Source organism: Scleropages formosus, chromosome 22, assembly GCF_900964775.1.
Source record: "Scleropages formosus chromosome 22, fSclFor1.1, whole genome shotgun sequence".
Taxonomy (NCBI): Eukaryota; Metazoa; Chordata; class Actinopteri; order Osteoglossiformes; family Osteoglossidae; genus Scleropages; species Scleropages formosus.
The window spans coordinates 17780413-17793531 of record NC_041827.1 but is presented as its reverse complement, the minus strand read 5'-3'; the positions used below and the strand labels follow the sequence as shown (position 1 = coordinate 17793531).

Below are 13119 nucleotides of genomic sequence, written 5' to 3'. Positions count from 1 at the left end.
CGCTACCTGCTTGTCATTACCTGATCTTTTTTGTGACCCCGGAGTTTTTGTTACGAAAGGTAACGCAAAGTTCAGCGTGCAGTGAGGCTGCCCTTTTGCTCATGTGCTGAGGAGACCTGGGTTCGACACCAGTGTCACGCCTGATCTCTGCTGGCTGTTCGCAGTATCGCAGCGGCCGCGCTGCTCCCTGCCTGTCGTTCACTTCAGAGCCACATGCGCCAGCGATGGCTTTCGCTTATTATGATTTTTTTTCTTTCTCGGGGGAGCGACAGCACTTCTCGATTGTTATTATTCGCAGATATGCGCACAAATCCCTCGCGGGGTGGTGAAACCTCTGTGTGGTTTTGACTTGTGTTTCTGCGTGCTTCCTTCCTCTCCTCCTTCATCTGTGCTGATTTCCTTTACTATCAACTGCATTATTCTTCCTTTTCATTGGTTTGCTGTTAAATTTTGCTGTTTTGTTATAATTTTTATAAGGACTCACTGTGCTGTTCTGATTTTTTTTAAAGAATTATTTTACACGGTGGTGCAGTGGGTTTGGCCCGTGGCTGATCTCTGGTGGGTCTGGGGTTCGAGTCCCGCTTGGGGTGCCTTGTGATGGACTGGCGTCCCCTCCCACTTCAGCCTTGCGCCCTGTGCTGCCGGGTTAGGATCTGGTTTGCTGCTACCCTGCTTGGGCTATGCAGTTTCAGACCGTGTGTGTGATTATACCGCATTTACCTTACTTCTTACTGTGAAACATGTTGAGCAGTTTCTTTTAAAATATAGAATAAGGTTTAATTTCCTAGTCATCGATCGTTGAAAATAAAATGGTTTTGGATCATAATTCCCGCTTTCGTTTGGTCCCGCAAGCCTCGTTTTCCCGACTAGTCGAGAAACTTGGATCTACAGCGCGGACACAGGTGTCTGCAGATATGATGCTTTAGAGGACAGCGTCGCCTAGTGACATGGCGACCACTTCCTGCTTGTTAGGGAACTTTATCCCAGCACCACATGGCTCCTCAAGTTAAAAAACAATGCACTGGGAGTTTAATGTACCCAGAGAAGCCCGTGGTGTTCGGGCCTCACCGCGTGTCTCCGAACTGGTGCCGAGGCCTCCTGCGAACCCTGAGCTGGACAGCCGGCCGTTCTCGATGGACGTGTGAGTGGGACGCGGACGGACGATGGACAGGAGTCGGCGCACAGACCAGCCGTCAACGGGTGTGGATGATATGCGGCACGTGTTTATTGGACAGCTATACAGGAAGCAATCGTCACTGGTCATGCAGAGCAATACCGAGTACAACGGGAACACAGAACGAAACCGAACAGCGAGATGCCAGAAATAAACCCCAGCGACGGCTTGGGGACGGGGGCCTTGGCACCGATGCGCGGCTGGATGCCAGACCTGTTCACAGCACACAAAGCGATGGTGTGAAATGCCACATGTGCGGTGAAGCCGGATCTGCTGGGGGTTATCACGAGCACCTGGGGAGGTAGGGGGGAGGGGGTGCCACTGATTCATTACACCTCCATCAAAGCCAAATGGGGAGGAAACAGCTGGACTCATCCAGAGATACACATATAGAGGGAACAGTAAGAGAAGCACTCAGAGCTACTGCTCGAAACACACTGTCATCACCACAGGACTAACATCGATGGGGATCATCATCCTCAGGGGGCCTTTTCCCCTCCCGATTTTTCCCTTCGATCCAATTTACTGTGAAATCCTCATCAAACCGTCAGCTGGTACCCCTCAAGGTCTGGGATTTCTCACACGGGAGCTTCTTCCGCCTCGTCCCTCGTGCCGGGTCGAATGAGGCCGAGACGCGGGTTTTGTGCAGGACTCAAAAGGACGCAGGGAATGCAGTCACACACTGTCTGGAGGGAGCAGGACACACTCCGTTCTCCATCTACGGGACACTCTCTGCGCTCTAGTCAGAGAACAGGCTGGCGAAAGACTTTCGCAAGTTTCGAATGGTCTCTGCCTTGGCCTCGTCCTCGTTGCTGGAGCGAAAGAAGGACGTGTCTCCGAAGCTGAAGGCGTTAGTCAGGGACTGTGACTTACTGGAAAACAAGGAGAGGCCAGCGTGAGAAGAGCCACCTGGAGAACATCAGAAGAACATGAGAGGAAGAACACCTCGTCTCTACTCATTTGCATTTGAACTCATCTGCACCTTCTGCTGGACCAAAAGGAACGACTTTATTGGAAAGAAGAGAAGCACAGATAACTACATTCGCTGCATTCCCTGGGCTATCGACTCGTACCCTTGACCGACCCTGCGACTGGCTCACGTTCTTACTTCAGCTGTGGATGGGGCTGAGCCTTCTGCTGCGCTGCCGGTTGTTCCGCGACAGGCGCCTGGGCTCGGCTGGGGGTTGGCTCGGGGGCCTGGGGCGGGGCTTGGGGCGGGGCCTGAGCCTGGGGCGGGGCCTGGGCCTCTGGCTGGGGGGTCGGCCCACCCTTGGCTGGAGAAAGCTGCTGGGGCTTCGGCTGAATCTGGGGCTTGGAGCTCTGCCGCTTGGGCGGCACGGGCTTGGGGGGCAGCGGTTTCGGAGGCAGAGCCTTTGTGGGCGGATCCGCCGGCTTCCCCGGAGCGGGCGGCCCCTGGGCCTGGGGCTGCTGTGTGGTGGGAGCAGGGCCCGGGGCCGGCGGGGGCGCCTGGTCCTGTGCAGAAACACTTGGAGCGGGCTCCGACGGCACCTCCCGACTTTGAGATTGCGACTCTTGGGGTTGCACTGGGCCCCCTAGGTTCAGTACAAGAAACACTTTATAACATCAGAGCATTTTCAGATCGAAAGCCCCGCCCCCTGGCTCCACCCACCCACCCCGAATAGGCCCGCCCAGCCACCCTCCAGTACCCACAAAGAACCAAAGTAAAAAGAAGCAGATTTTAAATCCAGCACCTGTTGTTGTTTTTCAAATGTTTATTTATTGGTCTGTGTCTTACAGACAGACAGGACACGCCCCTGTCTCAGATGGGCGGAGTTTAAATCGGATGACAGAGCAAAGCACTAAGGTCAAGACACAGATACCATATTGAGGAGGAGGAGGAGGGAAGCAGGCTGTTGCGCTGGGGCGCTTCCCGGAGTGTCAGAGACAGGCAGAGAACAACCACATATGAGATACAGGAGATGCGGGGTATGGGAAGGGGGGGCACAGGGGGGAACAGCGGGGAAGGGGGAACAGTAGCCATTCCACAGCAGTACACCACCCATCATGCACCGGGAGCAAGGCAAGGAGGAGGACACATGCTTGACAGATGCACCTTTTATTTGTTTTATTCACCTGAACACTTTGCACTTTGTCTGTCGTGGTTATTTGGGTCCCGGGTTCCAAGCTCTAGTGCTTGTAACTCAACCCAAAGACAAACACGCACGCACACACACGCACACGCAGCTGGGATAGATTACAGTTATGCGGGCAATAATGATCGGACATCGCGCTGCGCACTGGAAGTGCGGTCCTGCGGAACGTGGTACGGAGGCAGCGGTAGCGAGACGCTGCAGTCTGAAGGGCACCGTACTCGGCGCCTCAGTCTGGTCACATGGATTCTCTGGATTCTCTTGCAAAATAACTCAATATGTTTTCTCAAGATGCAGCGTTAAAAGCTCTGAGTGCGTCAATATTTACGTGCGTTCGGTCGTCATTATTATGCGCACATGGCACGAGGACCAGCGAATGTGTCTCCCTGTGTATAAATAACCCTCATGCTGTGCTTTCCACCCCCTCGTTCCCTGACCCCCGACCTCTGACCTCTAGTCCAGGGCCCCACCTCAGGGATATGCGTTGCCCCACTGGAATATTAAAGCATGTTAGTCGGAAGGATAAAAGCTGAAATAAAAATAAAAAATAGATGTGATTTAGTTACAAATATTGCAACACAGAACATACAGATCTGGCAAAGGAAGCTTTATTGCTTGGGGAGGGGGGGGCACGGGGGTCAGAAAGGTCAAGGGGAAGCGGGGAGACTTTTCTAGAATCCTTTTTCCACCAAAGCACTGGATTTAAAAAAGGGCGGCATGGAACCAAAAGAGGAGGAAACAATAACCCTCGGACCCCTGGACGCTCTCTTCGAACCCGAGGCTCGGGGGGGCGGGGGCAGAGCGAGAGTGTTGTTGCGTCAGCCCGTGAAGCAAAACACGTGACCTCGCTGGAGCGCGAGAACGCGGCCGTGTAGTGAGGGAGCGGGTGTGTTCACACCTTCCGAAGCACGTTTAGCACAACGAGAGCCGAGCTGCACCGGGATCCATGCGAAACACACACGATACGCAGCCAAGTCGCGACGAGGTTTCATAATTATAATACATCTTCCTGTCTCATGTTAGCCACAACATAGTGAAATTCATAGAAAAAACGATATACATCTTGCTCACAGATATACAGCATAACATCACGTTGGTTAAGGTGTTGCGGGGAAAAGGGTGGCGGCGAAGGGCGGCGTTTTAAAACGGCCTTCCTTGTCTTCAACACACTGTCCTTACGCTGAAATATTCTCCGAGTTATTGTTTTTTTTTTTTTTTTTTTCCCGTTTCAACTCATGAGAGCTCATAAGGGTGTAAGACCAAAACAATCTTGTACAACTTAATTTTTCTCTATATTCTCTATATTTTTCTCCATATATTTTGCCGTGCGTTACAACATTGTGCGCGCTCTACTGCGTTCAAAGTAGAAAAATTAATAGTAATAAAAATCTGTGGCACTAATAAGGCAGTTAATCTATTGCACAGATAACGTATTCGGAGAGAGGAAATTAAGAAAAAATTAATTGTCCAGTCACTTAAAGCGAGGGGGGAGGCGACTGCGGCAATTATGATCGCTGAGCTTGGAGGGACACCCCGGGGGGCGGGGGCGGGGGGTCACACTGCCCCCCCCCCAGGCACTGACACACCGGGCCATATCTGTTTCTGTATATGGAATGTATCCAGCACTCAGGTTCCTGACGTGCAGCCGATCGCCTGACCTGTTTGTGTAAAAAAAAGGAATGTTTGTGTCATGTCCATAAAAACAGGCGTCTTTATGTCCATGGCGTCCAATACGGGCTCACCGGTTAAGGGTTCGACGCACGGAGGGACTTTCACCGGAGGACACCCACGGCTGTTGGCGAGTGCATAGAAAGAAAGGTCGTCCGCATCCTTGTTAAAGCTTTTTTGTGTTTCACTGACGTTCAGACTCCTGTCTCCTGTCTCCCGTCTTCACGTCCACAGTGTTTCTCTGTCTAACCACCGCCGGTGGAGCTCAAAACGGATGAGCGGTTACTGGAGGCCGTCGTTGCACCTCCTCGCCGCCTGTCTCGACACTAATAGTCCTGCGTGGACGGCTGGAGCGGCACAAACACGTGTGAAGGCTAGAGCATCGATGTCAAAAATAAGAGCGACGGTGGCTATAAAAAAAAAAAAAACAAACAAACAAAAAAAAAAAACAGAAGTTTCTAGAACTGCACTCAGTTTTTTTTTCGGGCTGTATTGCTGAAACGTCATGGAATCGTCTCGCTGATTTCGTTTCACATCCTCTTTTAAAAATAATTTGGTAACGTTGTACCAAAAACAAGGAAAACATTTCCATGCTCCAAAAGTACAGATGAAACATTTTTGGATATAATAAAGCAATTTCCACCAATATACATTCCTTGTTTACCCAACATGTAAACACAAAGTCAAATACAATTTTTTTTTTTTTTTTTTTTAAAACCAGTCTTTGAATCACTCATGCAAGGAAATATAGAAGTATATATCTGAATAGAGAAAATAATGACCACTGATACACAGCGATGTGCACAGGCTCTCTCTGTCTCTCTCTCTCACACACACACACACACACACACACACACACACACACACACACACACACACACACACACACACACACACACACACACGCACTCACTTGTGAGAGCTGTCAAACTACTGATCACCACAAAATATTAACAACTGTCACTTCAAGGGGGGGGGGGACGAGATTCATCCAAAACAACCAATAGATGTACGCAATATCTATAACATGTAAATAATAAGGGGGGGGGGGGGGGGAGAGAAATAATAATAAAACCACGTGAGAACACAGCAGCACTGGACTCGGTTTAGGCACAATCTGTTCTTTTACACCATCGACGACAGTCCTGAAGAAAAACCACGAGATTTACAGTAGAACAAAGGCAGCCAATACAAGCGGACACATCAACGGGGAACAAGTGGACAGTACATGTTGACACTGCATAGAGAAAAACAGAGTCCAGGCCGCCTCGAACCAGCGCCCGGGGGCGCACGCTACTCCCACCCCCCTCTTTTCCTCCGTTTATATCTCTCTTCCTGCAGGACTAAACCCCCTATGTGGCGAACGGGCGTCTCCCGCTTTACGCAGCTCGGCCTTAGTTCGCCTGGACTTGTTTTGGTCCAACTGCAACGCCATTACAGTCGAGGATGTACTGTAAACAACCTTGCGGCGGCGGACGCTGTGCCGGGATCTTGCTGCCGTCCGTCGGGCCGTCCTTCAGGGCTGCGCTCTGGAAGACAGGAGCACAGGGACACGGGGACAGTGAACTCGCGGGGGCCTTTTCCTGCTTCTCCAGGCGGCTGGGCTCCGGTCTGGGCTGCGTTACATTCACATTCACTCATCCGGCGGACGCTTTTCCGTCGTGTAAATGAGGTAAAACTCAGAGTAAACAAAAGTGCATCAGCAAGAGACGAAGGGTCATGGAAGCAGACGTGCGACTGTCGGGGTGCAGGTAGTCCGGCGCCACCATCTTTACCGACGCACGGGACAACACCAGTAGCCGTGTTCGGAATTGATAGGAAACGCAGAGGTGATGGTGACAGGTGGTGTGATGCAAGTTTATGGAGCAGCCAGAAGTTCAGGGGAGAACTGGCTCTCAAAGGGATGGGTTTGAGACCCTTCTCGAATGTGGGAGGGATTCAGCAGCTCCGAGGGACAAAGGGAGCTCGTTTCACCACATTGGAGCCAAAACCAATGATGAGTTAAGATGTCATGCATTTTTTTCTCTTTTTCATTTTTTTAACTGACAACAGAGCTCAATTGGGTCACGGCACCACAGGACATGCAAATACATACATATACAGGTAATTAGAGCACAAGAGTAAAGATTTCAGTATTTATGAGGGGAGTTCAGGCAGAACTACTTTATGAGTTCCAAAAAGGTGACCAAATCCTCCAAAAATTGAACAGAATCATCAGCTTGATAGTTGACTTTATTGAATGAAACCAGTGACCTTTACAGGAGCCCAGTGCACCAGGTACCCATGGAATCAGGGCCCAAAGTGCCTCCTCATCCCACTGAATGTTCTCTTCTGCTCTCTAAATGCCCTGGACTGAAATGATTTATTGCCGCGCTACGAACCACTGATTAATCTGAGACCTGACACTCTGGGTTAATCACACAGCACACACACACACACACACACACTGCTGGCTTTGAAAGTCCGTCTTGGACTGGTTATTTTTTGATGGTATTATGTTCTTCTCCTCCTCTGTCCCCATGAGGGCAAACATCAAAATAAAGCAAAAGAATAACTGACAAATATACATGTATATTTCACAGTATACAGCAGGTATGTGTAGGTAATAATGTAAAATAAATAAAGCGACATGAATGCAAGTCAACAGGAAATGGTACTGAACAGCAGGTGGCGCTATTTACAAACAAATGAGATCCTCTGAATGTGGATCTCTGTCGTGCCCCTGCTGTGGGTGGGTGATGCGCTCCGTGCCATTACCTGGGGAGGTTGCACAGTGGTGGGCCTCTGGGGGGGTCGGCCGGCGCTGCGCGGAACAGCCTGGTTCATCTTGGCCACCACCATGTCGCAGATGAGCTGCCGGTCCTCGGCCTGGTGCTCCCCGATGAGCAGCATGGACGAGCCGACCACCTGCAAGCGGGAAACACGTGCGTGTAAGTGTGTCACATCCCAGAAGGACGCACCCGAGGGGCTCCTTGGGCCGCAGGAATCCGTCGGCGTTCAGCGCTCAACTGCTCCTGTTCAAATACCCGGTAAATCGGAGTGTTTTGCGTGCAGCTCTTTGCTATCAAATAATAGACCATAACATTTACCCGCTACTTTTCTCCAAAGTGACTTACGGCATTCCCCTTCCTACAGTTACTTATCCATTTATACAATGGAGTAATTTTAAGGTAAGTACCTTGTTCAAGCTTACTACAGCAAGAGATGAGACTTGAACCTGCAACCTTTGAGTCTAAAGGCAGCAGCTCTAACCTCTACACTAGCAGCTATTAGTATTAATTACTTACATTAACATAACCATCCATCCACACACTGAGTAATTTACGGACCAGTTCACCCAAATCAATAAAGAAATAAATGAACTCAATGAATAAATAAGTGCATTAAAAGGATTTGCTGACACAATGTTGCGTTTGCACAGTTCAGTGAGATGCAGTGAGATGTGGGACAGTGCTTCACCTCTCTGTTCGGTTTCCTCCACAAAGAGGCTTCGGGAAGAAAAACGTTACTCCTGTGTGACCGGTGTGTGAGATGCCTCGCAGCTCTGAAGCGCAGGGTTCTCCCACATCCGAGTGTCTCCGGGCTGCTCCCACACACACATAGGTCTCGGCGGCCATCAGCGTTGCTACGGGGGCTTCCGAAATGCCTCTGGGCTGGATGTCAGCAGTCTAAGAACCGTCAGCGCGCAACGCGAATGTATATTCCGAAATATATAAACAAAGTTACCATGGAAACCGGACCGTCTCGCTGTGTTTCAAAGCTTCTTCTCCGAAGGAGCTTTAGCATTTCCATGGCAACACCCTGATCCAGAAGAACATTTTTGCTTTGTGCAGACATAATCCTTCAGCTGATTGCTAGTAAACTGCCAGCTCCGAACAACTGCCATAAACCATCAGATTTAAGAAGCCAGTTGAGCAGAAAAGCCTTTGGTTTCAGCTCAGGCTCCGTAGCCGTTCGCTCATATTTCAGTCATCAGACAACCTGCCTCCCGGCCTGCGGCAGGGTCCCCGCAGGGAAGCACATCAGTTGCTCTCCACACCCTTTAAAGGTCACTGTGCCCCCAGCTGCCCCCAGGATGTCACTGATCCCCATGAGTCAAACAGGGGAACAAAGGGGGTTCCAGCTTCAAATATCCTTCAACAAACTATTGTGCGATTATTACATAACAAACTGTATTACTATTAAAATTAAACCCTAGCCCCATTTTACCACATCAACTCAGGATAGATACCTTGATCAATGGTACTACAGCGGAAGGTGGGATTTGAACTGAGGACCTTCTGTTTGTAATGCTAAGTGCTGCCCCATAACATGGAAAACATACATATCTCCTAAGTAAATGACGGTAAACTAAAATAATTACATCAATATTACACTGGCTATAACTGTGACACTATGTAACTGTGACGATGGGAAATTTTTACATCCGTACCACAGTTTACAGCTTCGCAGTGGCAACACACGGCCCTGGGTTAGAGGGAATGAACATACTGTGACCCGACAACACTCCGGTAACTGTGTCTCATAACTATTTGCGGAGACTGACAGGAAAGTTGTGAATGAATATTAACGTTAAGACTCCCACTTGGTGTTAAACTGAGTTATGCTTTAATAAGATATGATGTCGCCCGATTTGTTACGAACTAAACTGCAAAAAAGCCGCATTAATTCCACTTTCTGTTATGACCGTTCTGGGAAAAAGTGGGTGTCATAACCATTAAGACAAAAAGCAATGAAAAAACAACCTTATGTAATCAGAACCCACAAGCAACTGTCAAGTCTGTTACTAATTGTATGTCATCTGACCTCATATTAGTGTATTTTGCATTATGGCAGAGTAGAAACAGTCTGAATCTAATTTCACTTAAACTAAAAATGTGGAATTAATGATGACTGTTTCCTTTGGCTATCTTGCATCGCTAGGAGTGCTGCTGCTAGATGATGTAGAGATTTTAAATCTTAATATAAACCTCTATAAGTAACCTTCAACAAAGACTTCGGCAAAATGAATAAAGAAATTTATCATTGTAATAATGATTGATTTATCCTTTATTATCAGTTATTCATCATTATAATAACGTAAAAATCATAAAAATGTATCAGTCCAGAGTAAAGTACCTTGATCAAGGCTACTACACTCCCATTTGATTGCAACTCAACAGCCCTAACCACTACGCCACCTGCTGCCTACATGCGATGCCACAGGAATTCACATTCATTCTGAGCAAGTGAGCTAAAGCAGGTAAAATGCAACTTGTCTGTGCTTCATTTACAAATTCCCATTAGGGCAGGGAACGCGGAGCACTGAAGATCTGAACTATGATGAAAAGTGACAAACTGAGAAAAACCAGCGAGCACTGGAGGGGGCTTTGGTCCACAGAAATAATCAGCTTTGAGCAAAACGCCAGTCGGACCCCCCTTGGTGTCTCCATGGAAACCGTTGTTATGAAACAGTTCACTGTTTGCAGCTCACAGGTTGTCAAAAATGCCACCTGACTTGTTTTGGACTTGGGAAAAAAAATGCATCTGGAATCTTACTTTCACTCACAGGATGTTATTAAAGCACTTAATAATGTTAATAAAAGTTTTCACACGCATTGTAAAAAGTACTGTCCCCTGCCTATGTGTGTGGAAAGGCGATAAATTCCTCTGTATTTCTTGTGGACGATTAACGTCATTCCAGCTGCGCAAGCAGACGTTGAACATCCAACGGCCAGATGACCCTCAACGAGTCGCTCTGCGATACAAACGCCGACGAAATTGCGAATCAAACAGCGGCCTCCTTCTGGGCCTCTGCAGCCAGGAAAGCGTGATTGAAGGCAGACGTGTCCACGTGGCAATTTCAGCATCCCACTTACACTAGGAACGGCAACACCCAGCAGCTTCCCCCCCAACACAGGAGCAGTGATGCTTTGTGTCCCACCGCAATGTCATTTAAACCACTTGTAACTGTTTACGAGTGGAGGCGTATTGACTTATTAACTTGACTTCCGCGGTGTCTCCGGCCTGGCATCGACACCACACGCTTTCAAGTGCCGTGTTTATGACGAGAAGAAGTCTCTAATAATCGGGGATATTCCCTCTGTTGCATATCTGCCATAAAAATGTTCTTGTGTTTAATTATAACATCCAGTTTAATGCATGACTTTTTGATTAAGGGGATTAAACCACACGGTTTAACTTCTGTGTCATACAATAAATATATATCTGAGAGAGCGAGTATGTGCGCGTGTGACGGAGAGAGGATTTTGTAGATAAATGTCTATAATTACGTTAATTTATTATTGGTCTTCATTTTCCATCTTATAGTGCCTTGGGGTCATCATTTCACGTTCAGCCAGGCGACGTGTTTAAGTCTTTCTGAAAAATAGCTCTAATCATGGCAAGGAAATGAAAAACATAATTCTTCTTCCTGTGATTATGACATTTTCTCTGCCAGTGAGCCCTGTGGCTGACCTCCTATTAAAAATGTATTTGCACACTTAACAGCGACGGTGGATTTAATCTATTATGCTTTACACAAACGTTTACTTTCACTGTGGGATACATGTGCTTTGCTCTGTTTCCACAATTCCCGATTTTTCAGACCATCAAACATTTGCAAACATTTACAATGTTGCTACTAGTCTCACTTAGAAGAAGAAACCATGTGCGTGTTGCCTGGCTGTGTGTGCTGGCCTCACCTCGGTGATGTAGTCCTTGCCATCCTTGCCGTGGATGGCTTTCACGGCACAGATGTCCAGGCCTCCAAAGATCTCTGAGCAGGTGTCCACCCACAGCTTGTACCTGCGGAATAGCACACAACACCTGGTCAGGTAGACAAGGAACACTTGAACATTAATAATGACAGAAACACACACACATCATCTGAAACCGCTTGTCCCATATGGGGTCACGGGAAGCCGGAGCCTAACCCGGCAACACAGGGCGTAAGGCTAAAGGGGGAAGGGACACACCCAGGACAGGACACCAGTCCATCACAAGGCACCCCAAGCGGGACTCGAACCCCAGACCCACCGGAGAGCAGGACCCGGTCCAACCTACTGCGTCACCGCGCCCCTCATGACAGAAACAACCTTTTTAATTAACAGTCACTTCCATCTAAACACATTTACAGTTTCACATATTTACTGTAAATCTGGGTATTTTATTGGAAGTCTCATTAAGGACTTCGAATGAGGGCCCTCACAGGACTCGAACCAACTTTTTTCGGGGTACCAGTCTTTGTGAGCACTGAATTACTGCATGCCCAAAATTTTACACAGAAAGTATTTGAAGTACTGACCCAATACATTAAAATGATTATGAAACTATATTAAAACAATAAGAAAAGTATGGAAAACCACTTTCAGTGTTCTTCAAAGTCTGTCTGAAGAGTCAACAAAAAAAATGTTCTGGATGTGAAGCATTTCTTTCTTATTTGTATAACTCAAACAATCCTTGATTGATCAAACATTACTAATTTTAAAAACCCTCAACTTGTATGTTAAACCAAGTGAATTTGTTTGGGTGTTTTTCACAGCAGCTTACAATGAATTACCCCTTTACCCTGTATCAGGGTAAATTTTACTCTGTCAGTTCTTTCCCAACTTCCCATTATAGTACTGAAAATAAAGAACCAATGACTTTCCAGTAAAACATTAACTATCTTAACTGCAAAACACAAGGGAAAAATTGTGAAAATCCAAGAGTAGTGAATATTTCACAGGAAAGCTTAAAATGCTCTTCTGATTTGGGCCAATGGGAACATTTTTGTGTTTCACAGCCGCATATTTTTACACGTCAGCGGGTTTCTGACATCTTAGCGGAGCTGATTCCGGTAGTTGCAGCTGAACAAGCCCTGTATTTGTAACACAGCATCTGTTGCCTCACGATGTCAGCCTTTCGGTCCGTTAATCCATTAATCTGGAAGTTTAGTACTGTGTTAACTAAAGCAGGAAGACATTCGACCCCTCCACCATCTGTAGTAGTATGGCAGCCTGGACATTATCCACATACTGACCTTCTGAATACCTTTACAACCAGGGTATCAGATGGAGGAGCTTCTACACAGAGAATTAAAAACTGAATTTTTGACCAGTGGGTGAAAAAGCTATAATCTCTTTACCTGCTGTTGTACACTCGAATAAAACGAAAATCAGCAAAGCGAGGGAACTTGCTAAAATG

General features: G+C 47.6%; 1 protein-coding gene across 2 annotated transcripts in view; it reads right to left on the bottom strand.

Moving 5' to 3' along the window:
• Positions 1-1182: 1182 nt before the first annotated feature.
• Positions 1183-13119, bottom strand: part of syn2b (synapsin IIb) — a 68220-nt gene continuing 56283 nt past the window's right edge. Inside the window, exons 9-13 of one of the 2 annotated variants that reach the window (XM_029247712.1) lie at positions 11637-11739; positions 7711-7860; positions 6416-6482; positions 2283-2727; positions 1183-2046 (exon numbers count right to left, since the gene is read on the bottom strand). In XM_029247712.1, coding sequence (XP_029103545.1) covers positions 1914-2046; positions 2283-2727; positions 6416-6482; positions 7711-7860; positions 11637-11739 — 898 coding nt within the window. In that variant the 3' untranslated portion in view covers positions 1183-1913. Of the gene's footprint in view, positions 2047-2282; positions 2728-5027; positions 6483-7710; positions 7861-11636; positions 11740-13119 lie in introns of those variants that run through there. The other variant, XR_003797234.1, reaches the window with a different exon arrangement.